Genomic DNA, 20,903 nt, shown 5'->3' on the forward strand with positions numbered 1-20,903 from the left:
CATCATGTCTCGATATTCTAAACAATAATGAAATAGTTCAATTCAAACAAACGGAAAGAAGTTCATGTTTTCAGCGGAAGCAACCAAGAGAAAAGTGAAGTCATGTATGAAGACACAACCCCACTCAATGTTTCAAAACGATCATATTATCATTCAATTTATTTGCTCAACATCGCCAATCGCTCGTTGCTGCTCAACCTGCACATAGGGAAAACACATGCAGGGTTGAGTATTTTAAACATACTCAGTGGACCCATGCCAAAAGAATATCATCGAGTATTACAAAATAATTTCATAGACTGGCCAGTCAAACAATTCTTCCCATTTTCTCAACAATCAACAATTCCACAGTGCGACGAAAGTGTGGCCACACTATTCGCCCACGAGACCGGTCGACTAGCAAGGACGGCTCCCGATCCCAACTGTGTACACTAGCCTGATAGAGTTTGCGGCCCTACTCAGACCCGAATTCGTTTTTATAGCCCTATAGCCTAATGGAGCGGACTCACAAACTAGGCATCAGGCACACGACATAATCAAAACAATCATAGGCATGGCATAACGTTTTAAACCACCCTTATAACACCATCATCATTATTTTGGTAATAAAAGAGTTTAGTGAATAAAGCCCACCTCGATTCCTTAGATCACAAGTACGTTCTTCCTCTTGCTATCACACCGAGAGCGCGAGTTATCACCTTTAATTTATGCGTATCACAAGTAAGTCTCAATCATCTACTCAAATTCATGCATGTTCCCAACGTTTTCCCTTTTTTCCCCCTCGATTCGTTTTATATTATCACTCAAAAATCAAGGCATGATTATCACATCACTTTCTATTCGCACCACAACTCCAGATCCATCATCAAAACATGTCACGCATGAGTGTTCCTCAACACATCCACACGCACACACACGAACACACACGCACACACACATACCGACGCGCACACACACGCACATCACCCCATATTCATCAATTGTTTCCCCTTTTCACTCAATCTATATGCATGAGGGTTCAAGAACACCGATTTATCGGTTAGATGAGAAAAGATTAATATAAAAATACCTTTTCTCGATAGAACGAACGGTAGAAACAAAGTAGAAGCCTTGATTCTTCAAAAATTCTTGAGTTTCAACTTGAATTCTTCTCACAAGATGAAGAAATCTTGGAGAAAAGTAGAAGAAAAATTGAGAGAGAGTGGGAGAGAGGGGAGGCGTGATTTGGGGGAGAGGGAGGCGTGTATTTGTGATCTAGGGTTAGGGTTTTGTCTCTTATTTATAGAGTGCAAGATATAATCCCATAATTAAATAAATAAAGATTTGGAAAGATATGGTGGTAGAAGTGGCGTTAATTTTGGTGAGAAATAAGGAGATTTCGAAATCTTAGGCTATTTAATTAGCCTATGATTTAATTTGGTATTTCACGGAGTAGAATAAAATATCACGGAGCAGAATAAAAATAATAATCCTCCCCAAATAATTAGGAAAGTGGCGTTAATTATTGATTCCTCCATAAGGAATCAATTTCAAATATTAATTAAAATAGGATATGGCAAGATCTCCTTAGATATGGTAAGATATGCTAGGATATTTGAATTTATTCATGGAAGAGAATAAATAAGGGATCAAATAATATAATAAAATAATCCCTTCTCCCATAAATAGGAGATTTTCGAAAATCTCCATGTGTAGGCATAGGGGTCGAAAATTTCATGGAGGAAATAAGGAATAATCGGACTTTGGATTTAATTTGGATAATTATCCCAAGCAAATAATTAAATCCAATAAAATAGAATTCCTTTCCAATAAATCATGAAGGGTCGAAAATTCCAATAATATGGGTAGGATATTTATGAAAATCCTATTTAATCTCACTCATCCCTTAGGAAATAATTCGCCACGATATATTCTACCCCGCATCAAAATATTTACACAATCGCATCACAAAATCCACCATTTTTTTATTCCACCTCATATTCACAACACATTGACCTTTCAACGGCCACGTCATATTTTCCACAATATTGACTATTCAATAGCCACGTCATATAATCAACAAGTTTGACTATTCAACTCAAACTCAACTCCAAATCGCAATTAGGTCACAAAGAATCATGCAATAAATCACTCATCATTTAATCCACATACTTCATAGCATTAAAAGCATTTAATGCAAAAATTTTATGTCTCGAAAATTAGGGTTCGAAAAAGAATAAGAAATGGTCACTATATTAAAATTAAAATGTGAGTATAATGAAACAAATAATAAGGAATGAACGAAAATGAAAACCGGACGAAAATAGTAATTTCATTAATACTATGATATGCACAACAAAATGACCTAAAACACCATCAAGCCTAAACATACCTTAGCTATAAGCAAATATAACAAGAAACTCAATAGCACTAACTGATTTGGGCATTCTTGCACTGCGGCACATGCTAGTTTCTTTTATTTTTCTATTTGAATTCTGTTAGTCATTCAGCATGGATACATTAGCAAATATTAGTAAAATCACCCAGTATTATTAAAAATACGAACTCTCTGACCCACAATAAAGTTACATTTTACTTTTACCACAAATAGTATATAGGTCTCACATTCAACTAACTCACCTGACTCACATTTTATTACTATAAAAAAATCAATATAAAAAAGTGGTATTTCTCCAACTCACTATTCTTTACGTTTCTTAAAACCCGTACCCACACCAAATGTGACTCATGTGGGACGGAGGGAGTAATAAACTCCTCTAAAACTCATCTTCCACATTAGACCTTAGTGAGGCTAATCGCGCCAAAATGGCTCTACCCATAGGCTTTAAAACATCTGCCGCCATCACAATACCCCAAAACAACAACCTATAAACCACCACCATCCCAATAACAATGCCCATATCCACCCACTTTGACCGCCCCATTTCTATCTGCCAAACACGCTCTAAAATCTCCTCCCCCCTTATCTGCCCAAACTGCCCGTCGGGCAGCATCAGCCCCTCGAACTCATTCTTGTAGAAGCCTTCATTGGCGTACCTTTGGAAGGAGATGTAGTAAACCGGAAACTTCCAAATAACCTTCGGTATGTCGTCGGGCAGCCGGAAGAAGCCGTCGTTAAGGATCATGATGCCCTGGATTCCGGCCCCGGCAATGATCCCGACAAGGAAGTTAGGCACTAGGGTCGCCACCGTCATCATTAGGCTCTCCACCAACATTAAGCAGCTCAGGAGAAGGATCACGAAATAAGCGAAGTGGCTGGCGCCTTGCTGGAGGCCGACGAGGTAGTACACCATCGCCCCGGGAATGACCGTTACGAGGAGAAGGTATGGGAAGGAGGAGATGGTGTTTCCGACCACGAATGCAGCCACACTGTAGTGCCCGTTGAGACGCTCGCACGTGAATATCTGCAGAGAGAACCGACTAAGAGCATCTCCAACCATTTACACTATAATCAAACTCATTTTTAGTGTAAATGTCACATCAAATATGATTTTACTTCAATCATTTACACTAAACTTAAACTTAAAAGAATATTCTCTATATTATGCACTTTTTACTCACAAAATTTGAAAAACTTTTATGTTTAAGTTTAGTGTAAACCTAAAGATAGATATTTTTTTCTCAAAAACCAAAAATGGGATTGGTTTTTGAGTACTATTGAAGCTAAATACCTATCCTATTTTAAGTTTTAGTCTACCCTTGGAGATGGTCTAACAATTTAAAACTAGACGACGAGTTTTCTTTGTCTTACTTTGTTCATTTTTCCTATTTTAAAACTATCAATAACGTTCTTTCTCTCTACTCAAACTCCTTCGAATAAGAATGCATAAAATCTTGTCCTGTCTCAGGAAGTGGTCATCTTCCTTAGAAGGAGGAATTACTCGTAAAAAATTAACATGTCATTTTAAAATCGAATTATTTGAAATGAAGCTATACTTACTTTCATATCCTCCACAAAAGAAGGGAAGCCTCCAATTGACATAAATGTCATGAATGATGAAACAAAAACCAACAATGAAGCCCTCCCCTGTCATAATAATTAAACAAGTGAACCAAGTAACTAGAATAAATCAATCTGATCACAAAATTATGATTAATAAAAAGATTGAACAAACGTAAATTTAAGTACCTGAATGGAACGATAAGTAGAGCCAATATTATGAAAAACGGTTCCCATGCATAAGCATAAAACAACATATATTCCAAAGCGAAACCAGTAATATCCCACGTCACGAAACATGTTCAAATATGATCTTCTTGTTAAAACTGCACATTGACTTATCAACCCTGCTTGTTTTCCTTTCTTCTCCAACCATCCATTCTTCTGCAACAACAAAAAAATGAATATTTAATTTACATGTTTTATATAATCGAAATAATTTATTTGTAATCAGTGTTACGCTCTATATGCATGTCACGCGATGAAGTGCATAAGTAAAGTATCATGTACGTATATTCTTTCATTTTTAATAATCATGGGATGATAGCTGACTACTTTGTTTAATTTTAGCTCGCTCACTTGAATAAGTCAGATCACAATATTAAAATAGGTCACTGGTCCCCTTTTAAATGACAGTTTAGAAAAGTCAGAATCACCATTTAACTGATACACGTTAATTGTATCCATACACCTATCTACGTACGTAAAACACAATGATTTCAAAAGATATTTGACAAAGTCATTGTCGATATTACTTTAATTCTTAGGTGAGTTATTTCAAATCTAATTGCTACCGACAAATATCTTAGTACTTGCCATATATAATCGACACGCATTATAATTTCATTCTTAGGTGCATTATCAACATACTATATCATAGAGCATCCCCAACACTGCCAGGCTGAGCCGCAACTGAGGTCCAGTTCGGGCCTGGTGCATTGTGGGGCGACTGGGACGGGGCAAGAGCCGCCTGAGGCCGTGCTTGTGTGCGGTTCGACCCGGCGTTGTAGGGCATTCGGGCCGGACCCAGCAACATTTTCATTCCTGACATTATTTCTATGAATTTTTTGAAATATAATTGTTCATACTTTTCAATTTTTAGGAATTGTAATTTTTAAATTTTTAAAACTTGTAATTTTTTATTTATAGGTTGTGTATTTATTTTTAATTACTAGGGTTTGTAATATTTAATTTCTGAAATATAATTGTTCAACAATTTCAATGTATAGAGTAAAATAGTTTGAAGTTGTGAATAGTGCAAATTAATGTTTGTGGCCCCAATGGGACCTGTAGGATTGTGAGAGTTGTCGCCTGTCTCGGGGTTGGGGGATGTTCTTCCTGCTCTTTTTTTTTTTATCCACACATATTAACTAGTACTGTCAGACGTATTTATTATACTTGGCATCTCGCTTAGTTGTAAGAGGTATTTATTGTACTTGGCATCTCACTTAATTCTATCGTTACCTGTTGTTTTATTTCATCCACAAATTGTTTCACTTGTGTGAAAATATGAGATGACTCGTAGGCTTCAACCAAAACGTTAATAGCTTCCCTTGCAAACCCTTGTTCGATATCCTAAACATCACATTAAATAATTCTCCATATTAACAATAAATGTGAACAATATGTAATAAAAAGGACTAATCATGTATGTGCTCACCAAATCAAAGTCTTGATTAATTGTTCTCAAATAATGATCAGAAGGATTCCTCTTTGGTGGACATATGAATCCATTTGTTTCAAAAAACTGTTTCCACAACAAAATAAAATCAAATTATGACAACGTAAAAAAAAACATAAGTATATGAAAATTTGTTACTATTAAAAAATTACCTCATTTGCTGCTGAAATGGAGCCAAAATAAACAGTCTGGCCACAAGAGAGAAGGCAAAGATTATGGAAAAGCTCGAAAACCTCCGAACTTGGTTGGTGAATTGATGCAACCACGCTTATCCTCTCGTGTTGGGCGAGTCCAACGATGCGTTTCATTACGTGGTACGAGGCAGCACTGTCGAGGCCGCTCGTGGGCTCGTCAAGGAACAGCAGCCTCGGCCTCCGCAGCAGCACTATGCAGATGCTGACCCTTCTCTTCTGGCCCCCGCTCAGCCCCTTCACGTTCCACCCACCGATCCTCGTGTCGATCGCGTCGCTCAGCCCCATCTCTTTGATGGTGGCCTCGGCTCTCTCCCTTTTCTCAGATTCTGGCATGGAATCCGGAAGCTGGAGGAGAGCCGAGTAGCACACGGCTTCCCTCACGGTGAGTGTCGTCACTAGGGCATCGTCCTGGGCCACGTACGCCTTGCAAACCCAGGAAACTGTTTAATGAATTTTATTGAGTCTATATTAATTTAAAGGTCGATTTGGCGATATACAACTCTCACAGGCGACGACTATGTCAGCATTAAGTAATTACTATGGCGACTAAGCCAACAATATATTTGGCAATAGTCGAGCATTAAATTTAATGCTGGCATAGTCACCCAAGAGTTAATATTGCCAAATCGACGGATGTCACTCATTACTTAATATTTTATACACTCTGGTGGTGTTCGGTTTCCCAGATAAAATAGTACCAAGATATAATTTATTATTGAGTTGTAAGACTATTTTAGTTGGAGGGGGTTAGATATGACTAATTATCTCATGATTATCCATCTAGGATTGAGTTAAGAAATTCAATCTCATGAACCAAAGACACTACGGGGTGTTCGGTTTGCAAGATTGTATCCTGGGATAAAATATCTAGTGTGTTTAATTCATGAGATTCAATTCCACAACTCAATCCTAGATGAATAATCATGGGATAATTAGTCATGGCTAACCCCTATGACTAAAATAATCTCACAACTCAATCCTAGATTATCTTAGTATTATTATATCTACGAAACCGAACATCATCTACATATTTAATCTCGAGATACAATCTTGCAAACTGAACAACCCCTCTATGTATCGTAACTAGGGCATCGTCCTGTGCCATGTACGCCTTGTGAACCAAGGAGAGCTTTTAGAGTATTTTATAAATTAATTTAAAGGTTAATTTGGCCATATATATATAGTGTTGGCAATTGAAACTAAAAATATAACATATGACTGTCTCACATCGATGTCAAGAAAAAACTGAAACTAGTATATAAGTCTCATGGGCCATCCTCCTATCACCAATTGGTTTTAGGATGGAACCCATGGATTTCTATCATGGTATCAGAGCGGGTCGCCGACTGTGGGTCAAATTTAACTGACCCAGGAATATATCTGGGCCGAAACCAAAAAAATGACTGATCCAGCAGTATATCTGGACTTAAAAATTTGGGCCAAGTGGTCCAACCGATCGAAAAAATAATTGGACCGATTGTCCAATCGATTAGAAAAAGTCCAACCTCTCCAAGGTTCATCTTAAAGGGTTTGAGGGAGGGTGTTGACAATTGAAACTAAAAATATAACATATGACTGTCCCACATCAATGTCAAGAAAAAACTGAAACTAGTATATAAGTTTTATAGGCCCTCCTCCTATCACCAATTAATTTTAGAATGGAACCCATATATTTCTATGAACTCAACGACGATGCCAGCGTTAAATTTGGCACAGTTAGCTAAGTAAATAGTTTAATGCAAGTGACTATGTCAAATGTGATTTCTGTATATGGCAAAATCGGCGGATACTATTTCCTTCAAAGACAAATTTCACATGATTAGCTAAATTTAAATACAACAACATAACATATAAGTTTCCAAAGTCGGCGGATGCTATTTCCTTCAAAGACATATTTCACATGATTAGCTAAAATAAAATACGAACATAACATATAAAATTGGAAATAGTATTCCCTCCGTCCACGAATAGGAGTCCCGTTTTTCCATTTTAGTTCATCTACGAATAGGAATCCCGGTTCACTTTTACCATAAATGGTAATAGAGTTTCACCTTCCACTAACTCATTCCACTCACATTTCATTTAAAACTAATGCAGTATATACAAGTGGGATTCTTATTCCACTAATTTTTTTCCACCCACTTTTCTTAATACTTTTTAAAATTCATACCGCCAAGAAATGAGACTCCTAATGATGGACGAAGGGAGTAACTATCAAAGATATACTCCCTCCGTCCCACTTTAGGAGGCCCGGTTGAGTTCGCCACGAGTTTTAAGAAATATAAAGAAAAGTTGATGAAAAAAATAGTGGAATGTGAGTCCTACTTATATATATTAGTTTTATAATAAATCGGGACTTCTAAGGTAGGACGGAGGGAGTAGTATTTATTTTGTTTTTTGTCCGAAAGAAGTAATTTAAACTTAGTACTCCTATTATGTAGTACTAATTCTTACTGAAGTGCCAAATGGCAGCCGCTGCTTGCGGCCGTTGATGAGGATGTCTCCCTTCTGTCTGGTGTTGAAATGGAGTCTCTCTGTATTAATAATCCAAACATTAAATGGAAGCATTTTAACATATATAATAATGCAATATTTATAATATAGATAGGTGAACCTGCTAATGCGTCGAGGAGGGTGGACTTGCCGCACCCGGAGGGGCCCATGATGGCTAGGACCTCGGCCGGCTGAACATAGCCGGTGAGGCCGCGGAGGATGGGTCTCCGCTTGCCCGCCTTATCCGGCACCGTCACCCATAGGTCCTGCCAAGTTAAGTGAATGCCGGCACTTCCCATTTCTTATTTTTTGTGTTTGGACTGGTATATGAGAGAATGATATTGTAGTAGTATTATGTTCTAGAGATATTACCCTTTATAGATAGGATGGAGAAGTGAGCAAGAAATACAAAATATACACCTAGTAATATACACGTTCTAAAAGGATAGAAATCCCTTGATATCCTCCTATTATATTTCATGATTCTAGCATATTCTAGCAAAATGTAGTGGGGGTATATACCAATAACTATGATCGATGGTTAAATAAATAAAAATGGTCGATCATTGGATACTCCCTCCTCCTTAATTAAGTTGAGTTAATGTGATGCAGTATGCCCCATCAACTATTATTTGGCCAAATGGAAATATACAAGGCCTCTATTTCTAGCTGGAAGCAAAAAAGTTATGGAATGAAAAATGCATTCTCGTTTTATCATGGAAACTATCCCTAATAAAATGCATTTTCTTTTTACGTGTATACTAAGTCTAAAATGAATAATAATTATGATATTACTACTATCAAATTACACCACCGATTTATTAGTTTATACTTTTCTTGAATATTGAGATATATACATAGGATTGTGATCGATTGAGATTTTTTATGCTAATTGAGAAATGAGATGCAATATCGCCATTCATTTTTATTAAATGAGTGGTCCAGATTTTTCCACATGGAAAATATCTTTAGATTAATTAATTATGAAAGGGCAGAATGGTAATATCATGGTAAATTTTATTCAATAAATATTTTTTTTAATTTTTAATTTTAATTTTTTATTAATTCTTTAAATTATTTTTAATTTTTTTAAATTTTTTTAAATTTTTTTAATTTTTTAATTTTTATTTTTCAACTACATATACAATTCATGTCAACTACACACATATAATGTCAACTATGTGTACAATCCATGTCAACTATATATACAATTCATGTTAACTACACAATATAATGTCAACTACATGTACAATTCATGTCAAATAGTATTTATTGAATAAAGTTTTTGACATTTGATGTGTAGTTGACATGAATTGTATATTTAGTTGAAAAAAAAAATAAAAAAAAAGTAAAAAAAAATTAAAAAAATTAAAAAAAATTAAAAAAATTACAATTAGGCCCCTCTGTTGACATAAACTACATGCTGTTGACATTTCACAAATATTCTGAATAAGTGGCCCATATTGCATCTCATTTCTCAATTTAGCTAAATAATCTCAACCTAACAAGACCCTATATCCATAAATTCAATTTATTTATTTAATGGAATTATTTTTCTTTTTTTATTGATGTGTACATGATTTAAAATTTGTCAGGCACACAATAGATTTACTATTTTTAATGTTTTTTTTTTATCATCACGCATTAACTATAATAACTATATAATGATTATGTGTAATGTTAAAATATTAATTAAAATAGCTAATAATAGTAAGATGGTCTGGTGAAATTTATACAATATAAAAAATATATATGTAGTACTCCCTCCGTCTCATAAAAGTTGAGTCGTATTCATTTTAGTTCGTCCTAACAAAGTTGAATCATTTCCTTTTTTAACAAAAAACAAAATATCTAATCACTCTTATTTTATTCCATCATTTACTTTACTCTCTCTTATCTTTCTTACTTTTTTCATCTCTCCTATTTATTTAATATAAATTCTTAATCTTCGTGCCCAAAAGTTTTGTCTCAACTTTTATGGGACTTGTCTCAACTTTTATGGGACGGAGGGAGTATAAAATTCAATATGAATTTCAAGAAATTAAAATACTACTAGTACTACTTATTGCGGTATTCAATCTAAAGATTACAATCTTATTTTATGCAATTAAATTGAGATTATATAGTTTAACGTCAACTATAAAATCAACTATAAAATTAAGAAGATAAAACTTTATTAGACACAATTATGTAGTCTATCATAATTACTTATTATAAAAAAGCAATTATAAAATAACGAATATAAAACTTAAACAAATAGTATAAAGCTATAACCAATATCTATAAATATAATCAAAAACATATTTACACGACTAAACATAAAAAAAGATAGAGCTTGCATATAGACATTGTATGGTTGTATATACTCATGGGAATTGTAAAAATTTTATTAAAATATTATAATATGCCATTATAATTATTTGGCCTTATCATATATTTCTATTTGGAAAAATAATATTGGTGGGGCATACCAGATGTTTGTATGGTTGTATATACTCTGTGTATGGGAATTGTAAAAATTTTATTAAAATATATATTATGTCATTATAATTATTTGGCCTTGTCATATATTTCTATTTGAAAAAATAATATTAAAATATATATTATGTCATTATAATTATTTGGCCTTGTCATATATTTCTATTTGAAAAAATAATATTGATGGGGCATACCACATGTCACTGACTATAGAATGTTTTCTCCTATTGTAGAGTTGGGTGTGGCTAGGGCTAGGGGTGGAAAAATGGGTAGCGGGTAACGGGTAATTCTCATCTTGATTCGATACCCGTAGAATATCGGGTACCCTCTACCCGTCGATAACTGGAAATGGGGCAGGATTGAGTAGTGTGTTTTAGAGTTTTCCTGTCAACGAATATACCTGCTACCCGCGCGGGTAGGGATGTCAATCGGGTCAGCCCAGTGAGTTTCGGGCTACCCTATTCGGATTATGGCCTAATCGAACTGAAATTTTATCGAGTTTAATTTTACAATTTTAAAATATAAAAAATATCTGCTACTACTTTATCCACTTTTCTTTGTTCTCTCCTACTTTACTCACATTATCTCATACTGTGTTTTTTTTATGGGTAAATACCTTTAAATTTAAAGGTCGCACCAGAATAACTCGAACCTGAGACCCTTTGACTTCAATCATTAATCACTCAACTGCTTGACCAACCCACGTACATATCATCTCGTACATTTTTTGGTAAACGGATAGTTATATTTTGGTGAAACTTGTAATTTTCGATTATTCATATACGCATTTAACAAGAAACTATGTATTTTGATATTAATAATTGAGTTATTTGCTTATAAACACTCAAAAGTTTTAATACTCCCTCTGTCTCATAATAGATGTCACACTTTCCTTTTTAATTTTTTCCACAAAAGATGTTACATTTCATTTATTGGAAAAAGCTGTCTCTCACATTAATATAAATATACTATTTTCTCTCTCCATCTAACACACAAAACAACATCTCCTTATATCTCATGTCATTTTCTGAGTGTGCCATCTATTATGTGATGGAGGGAGTAATTTTTTTTTCTTTATTTTCTAGTTATTCATCCATTGAATCTAATTACACGGCAATTGTGTAAGTTAGCCGTGTCATGGAAAACACGTTTTTAAAATTGAAACTGACCTTTACTGGAAAAAATAAAAAATGGTCCTATGTTTTAAAAATATGAAATTGACCTATATATAAGTCGTTGTTTTCTACAGTGCATTGCAACTTATAACGTGGCAATGGTCCCAAAGACTGTCCAAATTAGTGTACATTGCAACTTATAACGTGGCAATGGTCCCAAAGACTGTCCAAATTAGTGGTATTGAATATTTGTGGACCATTTAGATTGGGCTGTGTTTATTGTAAGCCCAAGTTAGAAGTTGTTTGTTAGGAATTTATTGTAAGCCCAAGTGAGAAGTTGTTTGTTAGGAATTTAACCAGGAAAGTAATATGATTCCAGAAATTTTAAAATCCAGCGTTTATTTCCATAATAAGAAAACGTGGAAAATAGTCTGATTCCTAATATCAGGAAAAGTTAGTGAAAAACGCGGATTATAATTCCTCACCCTAAAGTTGTTACTTTCGTCGTCCTTAGGAGTCTCGCTCACTTTTGCACACTCGTTTTACAAAATTGACAATAAATAGTTAAAGTGGAGAAATGGTAAGTAAGAGAGAGAATAATTTTGTGAAGAGTTTTCTTAACACTATTCTCTCTCTAACTTTACCATTTCTCCACTTTAACTATTTATTACTCCATCCGTCCCATAGTAGATGGCTGATACGCACAGATTTTGCATTATTTTAAGGCTATTTTTTGGTCCGTTTGAGTGTCAAAGTTTCATTACATGCCCTTTATTTTCATATTTTATCCATTTTGGTATTTTGACGTGTAAATACCCCATAACCTAATTCATAATATTCACCCTTCCATAGCCCCCCAAAAGAGGAGCCTCCAGGCTCCTCCCTCTCCACTCCTTAATCTAATTCTTCAATCATTCTTGGAGATTGAAGCAAGACAAGAGGAGCATGAAGACTTTAAGATTCAACTTTGGATTTTGTTTGTTTATTACATGTCTTGTACTTTAATTAATGTTTTAGTTCATTTGTCCATAGATTGCTAAAACAATATAATATTTGGTTTGATAGTAATTGATTTTCTATGTAGTTTTTTCTATGTTTAATGTTCAAAACTCGTTCCACTTGATTTTTCTTCAACTTTTGTTCGACTAATTGGTCGTTATCTTGATTATTGTCAATCTTTGATCGGTGATAGCTTTGATTGGTTTATCTTATATGTTCATACAATAATTGTGACATGGGTATTGATGCATGGTAGGGAGAAATCATGGTAAAACTTGAGTCGGATAAACGTAAATCTAATTAGAATAACTAAAGAATTAGTGAAATCATTATCCTTGAAATTCTTATATTTGCCTAATTCTATCTTATTTGCTTTTTTTTTTTTAATTTGTTTTTGCTTAGTTAAACCAAAACTTTTGTTTCTCTAGTACATGACGCTTAGTACATGATAGCCTCTTGCAATTATATTCCTTGTGTTCGATATTCCGGTACTGACCTTTAGCTATACTCCCTCCGTCCCACAAAAGATGTCATACTTTCCTTTTTAGTTTGTCCTACAAAAGATGTCACATTTCCCTTTTTGGAAAAAGTTCTCTCTCACATGAATATAAAAATTATATTTTCTCTCTCCATTTAACATACAAAACAAAACCTCCTAAAATCCCGTGCCGCCCACAAGTGCAACATCTTTTGTGGGACGGAGGGAGTACTATTTATACTCTGTATACTTGCAGATATTTTTAGTGCGAATAAAAAGTGCATCAATGGCATAGTTGGAGAATGACACGGGAATTTAGGAGATGTTATTTTTTGTGTTAGGTGGAGAGAGAAAATAATATATTTATATTAATGTGAGAGAGAATTTTTATCAAAGTCGCGCAAAACTGTCAAGTGTAGAATTTAGGCAGAAATTCAAGTAAGGAAAGAAGACATTACCTTGTCAAGCCAAATCTTTTCCTTGGCCTATGGGGCACGAAAATACCATATGTACTATTACTCGGAGGAGACGTTTACCAAGTTTAAATTTTTTCAAGCCTATAAATACCCCATAACCTTTCATAATATTCACCTTTTCATAGCCCCCAAAAAGGGGAGCCTCCAGGCTCCTCCCTCTCCACTCCTTAACCTAATTCTTCAATCATTCTTGGATATTGAAGCAAGGCAAGAGGAGCATGTAGACTTTAAGATTCAACTTTGGATTTTGTATGTTTATTTCATGTCTTGTACTTTAATTATTGTTTTAGTTCATTTGTGTATGGATTGCTAAACAATATAATTTTTAGGTTTGATAGTAATTGATTTTTTTATGTAATTTTTTCTATATTTAATGTTCAAAACTCGTTCCACTTGATTTTTCTTCAGCTTTTGTTCGACTAATTGGTCGTTATCTTGATTATTGCCAATCTTTTATCGGTGATAGCTTTGATTGGTTTATCTTATATGTTCATACAATAATTGTGACATGACTATTGATGCATGATTAGGAGAAATCATGGTAAAACTTGAGTCGGATGAATGTAGAACTAATTAGAATAACTAAAGAATTAGTGAAATCATTATCCTTGAAATTCTTATATTTGCCTAATTCTATCTTATTTGCTTTATTTTTAATTTGTTTTTGCTTAGTTAAACCAAAAGTTTTTTTACTCTAGAAAGTATATGACGCTTAGTACGTGATAGCCTCTTGCAATTATATTGTAACATCCCACTTATTCGAACCCTAATTTTTGAGACGTGAAAATTTTTGCATTAAATATTTTTAATGCTATGATTATGTGGAATTAAATGATGAATGATTTATTGCAATATTCTTTGTGACCTAATTGCGATATGGGATTGAGTTTGAGTTGAATAGTCAAACTTGTTGAATATGTGACGTGGCTATTGAATAGTCAATATTGTGGAAAATATGACGTGGCCGTGGAATGGTCAAAGTCGTTGTAAAATGTGAAGTGGAGGTGAAATTCGAATTTGTGAATATTTTGATGCGGGGGAAAATAATATTGTGGTGAATTATTTTCCTAAGGGACGAGTGAGAATTTAATAGGAGCATTTTTTTTTATTTAAGTGGAATTTTCGACCCCTCCTATTTAATGGAGAAGAAATTCTATTTTTCTTGGATTTAATTATTGCTTGGGATAATTATCCAAATTAAATCCAAAGTCCGATTATTCCTTATTTATTTGATTAAGTTTTCGACCCCTATGTTGTTTCTAGGGGGATTTTAGAAAATCCCCTTGTTTTATGGGAGAAGGGATATTATTGTTATATTATTTGATCCCTTATTTATTCTATTCCATAAATAAATTCAAATATCCTAGCATATCTTGCCAAATCTAAGAAGATCTTTTCATATCCTATTTAAATTAGGATTTTAATTAAATTCTTGGTGGAGGAATGAAAATACACGCCTAGTTCCTTTTTTTTAATTGGGGAGAATTATTATTTTTATTCTTGCTCCATGATATTTTATTCTACTCCGTGAAATATTCAAATTAAATCATAGGCTAATTAATATAGCCTAAATTTCGAATTCCCCCTTATTTCTCACTAGAAATAACGCCAATCACTCCCTAAATCTTTCCAAATCTTTAATTTATTTAATTAAAGATATTATATCTTGCACTCTATAAATAAGAGAGAAGACCTAAACCCTAGCACAACATAAATCGCCCCCACACTCTCTCGTCGTTCTCTCCTCTCTCCATCTCTCTCAAATTTTTCTTCTACTTTCTCCATTAATTCTTCATCTTTTGGAGAAGAATTGAAGCTGCAATTCGAGAATTTGTTGAAGAATCAAGATCCTACTTGTTTCCTACCGATTGTTCTATTGAAAAGGTATTTTTATTTTGATCTTCTCTTCTTCTACCGATCAATCGGTGTTCTTGAGTCCACATGCATTTAGATCGAGTGAAGGGGGAAATTAATCGATGATTTTGGATGCATGTGTGTGTGTGACCGTGTATGTGTGTGTGCACGCCTCGGTAAGCGTGTACACGTGTGTTGTGTGTGTGTGCATGTGTTGTGTGTGGGAAACACTCATGCGTGACACGATTTGATGATAAATCTAGAGTTGTTGTGTGAATAAAAACGATATGATAATCGTACTTTGATTTTGAATGGAATATTGAAAATAATCGATGGGAAAAAGGGAAACGTGAGAACATGCATGATTTTGATCCATGATTGAGACTTATTTGAAATACATGAACTAAAGGTGATAGCTTGCGTTCTCGGTGTGATAATAAGAAGAAGTATGTACTTGAAATCGAAGGAAATCGAGGTGAGCTTTATTCTTAAACTTTTCTATGTTGCAAATTTATGATATTGGAGAAATAAGGGTGGATTAAACTGTTATGCCATGCCTGTGATTGCTTTGAATATTGTGTGTGCATGATGCCTAGATTGCGAGTGCGCACCATTAGGCTATGGGGCTATATAAACGAATTCGGGTCTGAGTAGGGCCGCAAACCCTATCAGGCTAGTGTACACGGGAGATCGGGAGCCGTCCTTGCTAGTCGGCCGATCTTGTGGGCGAAAGTGTGGCCACACTTCGTCGCACCATATGAATTGTTGATTGATGAGAAAATGGGAGGTATTGTTTGACTGGCCAGTCCATGAAATATTTTTGTGATACTCAATGCTATCTTTTAAATTAAATGCTAAACCTCGAGTTCACTATGGTAAGGGTGGCCTAACTATAAGATGTTTTGGCATGAGTCCACTGAGTATGCTTAAAATACTCAGCCCTGCATGTGTTTTCCCTATGTGCAGGTTGAGCGGCGATGGGCGGTCGGTGGTGTTGAGACAGTTGAATCGAATAATATGGATGGTTGGGATTTTGAGTGCAGTCGTGTCCTCATACATGGTTTCGCTTTCTCTTGGAATGCTTCCGTTGAATATTTTGAAACTTATTTATCTTTGGTTGATTCAAACTTATTTCTTTGAATTAGAATATTGTGAGATATTGCGTTTTGTGGGAGTTACAATAAACCCTTGACTTTTGAGTTTAGCCTATGTTAGCTATTAAATCTTGTTTTTCGTATTTAAAGCCGTTGACTTATTGCCTTGATCTTCATTAAACACTTGGTCAAATCTCTTTAAATGAAACCCTAGTCTACATTCTTGTCGCCTTAAGTTCGCCTAGTTAACAGTCGCCGTATTTATTATACCCTAGAAATGCCGGGCTGTTACATATATTCCTTGTTTTCGATATTCCAGTACTGACCTTTAGCTATACTATTTATACTCTGTATACTTGTAGATATTTTTAGTGCTAATAAAAAGTGTATCAATGGCATAATTGGAGAATGACATGAGAATTTAGGAGATGTTATTTTTTGTGTTAGGTGGAGAAAGAAAATAATATATTTATATTAATGTGAGAGAGTTTTTCCCACAAAAGGAAATGTGATATCTTTTGTGGGACAAACTAAAAGGAAAAGTGTGTGACATCTATTATGGGACGAAGAGAGTATCATTTTTATAAAACGAGTGCGCAAAAGTGACCGAGACCTCTAATGGCGGAATGGAGAGAATATTCTTTTTCCTGGATTTGAGGATTTTTCAAAGATACGGAACAAAATATATTGTTCTCTCTATCTTCTACTCTCTCTGTTCCATCATACTTGTGTTAATTTTCTATTTTGAGAAGTTTCCTCATTGTTGAGTCATTTCTATGTATGGTACCGTAACACTTTTATTCACTCTTACTTTATTCTTTTAATTTTATTCATTTTATACTATGTTTCTTTATTTATTTTTATCTATTTACTTAGCACACTAAACATCTACTCCCTCCGTCCCAGATAATTCGTTTCAATTTTCCATTTCGGTCTGTCCCACATAATTTGTCCCACTTCACTTTTACCATTTTTGATAGTGGACCTCATATTCCACTGACTCATTTTTACTCACATTTTATTATAAAACTAATATATAAAGGTAGGACCCACATTCCACTAACTTTTTCAACTCACTTTTCATTACAATTCTTAAAACTCGTGCCCGGTCAAAGTGATCCGAATTATCCGGGACGGAGGGAGTATTTCTTAAACTTTGTGCTGAAAAATTTTGCCCCAATTATGAGGGAATGGATGGAGTATTTAATTATGCCGATTTTTCTTCTACGTATCTCATCTATGCGATTTCTACTCTGTCTCTGTTGATTTCTCACTTCTACCTAGTTATCATCTCCCTTTAGATATTTCAATTATCATTATCAGGTAAGTTCTCCTATATTTTTTTTCTATTTTTTTTAGTCATGAATTTCGTGTATGTGATATGTTCTTGTAATTGCCTGCATATAATTTGTCCATTGTATATGATCTGTTTGTTTAATTTCCTATAATTGATACTATCTCAAACTCAAAAGAAAAGCACACACACCCACATGTTTGTGTGCGTATATTATCACCAAGAAAATGTTTGTGTGATTACGTATAATTGCCTGTAATTGGCTGGTTCATTCTGCATTTAGTTGTTAGGAGTATTTCATCGTGATATCGTTATAAATTGAATGCAGTTCATTCCATTTGGTCTTCTTTTGGGATAAGAAGTTCCATATTTTGGTGTTCCACATTGATCAATATTAATTGCCAAGTACTTACAGTCTTCCAGATTTAAATGACATTATTTACAGATTTATTAGCGTGCGTATATTGATCAAGCTTCTTATTTTTTTATTCTAAGCTTTTAGAGCATTCGCAATAGGGGCTGGCCGATCAATCGAGCCTATGATCGGCCTCTCATTGTGGAAGAGGCCGACCATAGCCCCATTCCACCTCCCCCATTTGAGCCGTTGTATCGGTCTTGACCGATCCCATAGGGCCTTCGATCGGTCCTCCATTATGGTGATAGGGCTGACGATTGACCCTATGATCAATTTTTTTTTTTTGCTGAAAGAGAAAGAGAGATATGAGGAAGAAAAACGCTTGAGGAGGAGGAGGAAGAAGAGGCAGCTGGTTGAGAAAGAAGAGAAAATGGAGCCCTAATTTGTATTTGAACTAATTTTAATTAATTTTATTGGGCTTATAAGAGGGCCAATAATGTTATTAAATAAATGGACTATAGATTGGAGACGGCCTAATTTAGGTTTTCATTTAATATTGTCACATATTTGGGATCAATTAAATATAGAAGTTTTAAAAAATTATAATAAAATTTTGATGATGTGGAAACGAAATGGAAAGTGGGATGCCCTTGATAGGCCATTCCATTCCAAGGAGATAGACCCTTAAGAATAAATGGAATAAAATGTTGATATTGAAATAATAAAAAAAGGACCCTTTGGGAGTCTATTATGCTTGATAAAAAGGACCCTTTTGATAAAAAGGACCCATTCCATTCCATAGTGAATGCTCTTATATCTTGATTTCTCTTAAGTTAGATTATGCTTGAGAAGTCTATTATATTTACTTTTACTTTCTCGGGATATCTTAGAAGATGACAAAAACAAAATAAAATTTGAAAAAACTTCTTTTGCTAAATAGTAAAAAAAAAAAAGAATATGCACATATTTTTATGTAACGGAGGGAGAATCATTTTTCCAAAACGAGTGCTAAAAAGAAGCGTCTCTCTTATCATGGGACGGAGGGAGTATTTAATGGCCCCACGTTCTGTGAATGAGATTGACCGATCACGCTACATTCATAGATTGATCAATGAGAGTGATGTCATATGTTATGAAGAACTAGTTTTACCACCCGTGCTATGCACGGGCCAAATTATCTTTAGAAAAAAATAAAAATATTTTTTTTTAAATACGGAGTATAATATTGTTGAATTTTTTGCAATTCAAGAATAAAAACTATTGAAATATTGCATAAATATGATTATTAACATTTCAAAAAATATACTTTTACTTTTACATATACCAATCTATCGATCCACTATAATGGAAAGACATGAGGAAAAGAAATACAAACATTCAAGAATAACTAAAATAGAGAAAAAAAGTAAACAATTATTGAATTCAATAAACAGAACTATTGAATATTTTGTAAAAATTGATTATTAACATTTTAAAAACATACTTTTACTTATACATCTATCAGTCTATCAATCCACGATAACGGAAAGACATGAGGGAAAGAAATACAAACAAAATAAGATATACAAACAAAAGATTGAGAAATACTAAATACTAAAGTAAATAATTAAAACAGTTTGAAAATTTTAAAAGTTCATTATAAATTCGAACAACAAAATACAGAATTCAAATATCTTCTTAACAAAAACGTTACAAACATCTCTCTAACACAAGTAATTCATACATTTTGAAAGACTTCTTTGTATACAACGTACGAGTAGAATCACTTCTACTATCAATCTCATCGCCACAAACTAAAATCTTCAATCCTTCACGACTTGTAATTCCAGATATAGCAACATGAAGTTGCTCATGACTGAAGACTGGTTTTTTCAAATATTTAGTACATTTGAATTTATAGTCAATCACTAAAAACTCTGTTTTAGCAACATAAAGTTGCTCAATCCTTCACGACTTGGAAATTACAGTCAATCACTTAAAAACTCTGTTTTAGCAATATGGTAAGCCTATATTGGTAACTGGTAGTCTTATTTATGAGATTGTTTGCCCTCACAAAAATCCTAATGAAGAGAATCCTTCCTTCCCTAAGTAGAGAACCAACTTTCTAGCATGAATTCTTTGGAGTTGATACTTAGAACTTGGTGCCCTATAAACAAAAAACAAAAAAACTTTTGAGAATGAATACATCTGTTATATATAAAACTGATCTTTTAATGCCTCCTGTTTCATTTAGATTGTTTATTATTTGTTTATAAATTCAGTTTTAGAATGTACTGAAATTAGTAAATGTACCATACGATCCTGGTAACGAAAGGTGCCATTACTTCAGTTGGTGCAATCTGCCAAAAAAAGATATATTCAAAATCACTCATTTATTTAATGTATATACAGTATTTGAAGCAAGTAATGTTTTCATTTGTGTGCAGTTGATGGTATGAATCAGCAAGTAACA

General features: G+C 34.0%; 1 protein-coding gene across 1 annotated transcript; it reads right to left on the minus strand.

The window, feature by feature from the left end:
• Positions 1–2,510: 2,510 nt before the first annotated feature.
• On the minus strand, positions 2,511–8,670 carry LOC125217920 (ABC transporter G family member 1-like). Its single transcript, XM_048119498.1, has 8 exons — positions 8,430–8,670; positions 8,270–8,349; positions 5,774–6,238; positions 5,601–5,687; positions 5,405–5,515; positions 4,130–4,324; positions 3,941–4,027; positions 2,511–3,404 (listed from the first exon to the last, which is right to left on the minus strand). The coding sequence occupies exons 1-8, from the start codon at positions 8,605–8,607 to the stop codon at positions 2,757–2,759; spliced, it is 1,851 nt and encodes a 616-aa protein (XP_047975455.1). The 5' UTR covers positions 8,608–8,670; the 3' UTR covers positions 2,511–2,756.
• Positions 8,671–20,903: the final 12,233 nt, after the last annotated feature.

The sequence above is a fragment of the Salvia hispanica genome, chromosome 1 (genome assembly GCF_023119035.1).
Source record: "Salvia hispanica cultivar TCC Black 2014 chromosome 1, UniMelb_Shisp_WGS_1.0, whole genome shotgun sequence".
NCBI lineage: Eukaryota > Viridiplantae > Streptophyta > Magnoliopsida > Lamiales > Lamiaceae > Salvia > Salvia hispanica.

Excerpts from the sequence above, each read along its gene's own strand:
- LOC125217920 (XM_048119498.1), bottom strand. The coding sequence starts at position 8,607 with ATGGGAAGTGCCGGCATTCACTTAACTTGGCAGGACCTATGGGTGACG. Across the intron at positions 8,350-8,429 it reads CCTCCTCGACGCATTAGCAG|AGAGACTCCATTTCAACACC; the intron begins GTTCACCTATCT and ends TTATTAATACAG. Across the intron at positions 5,516-5,600 it reads TTAATCAAGACTTTGATTTG|GATATCGAACAAGGGTTTGC; the intron begins GTGAGCACATAC and ends TGTGATGTTTAG.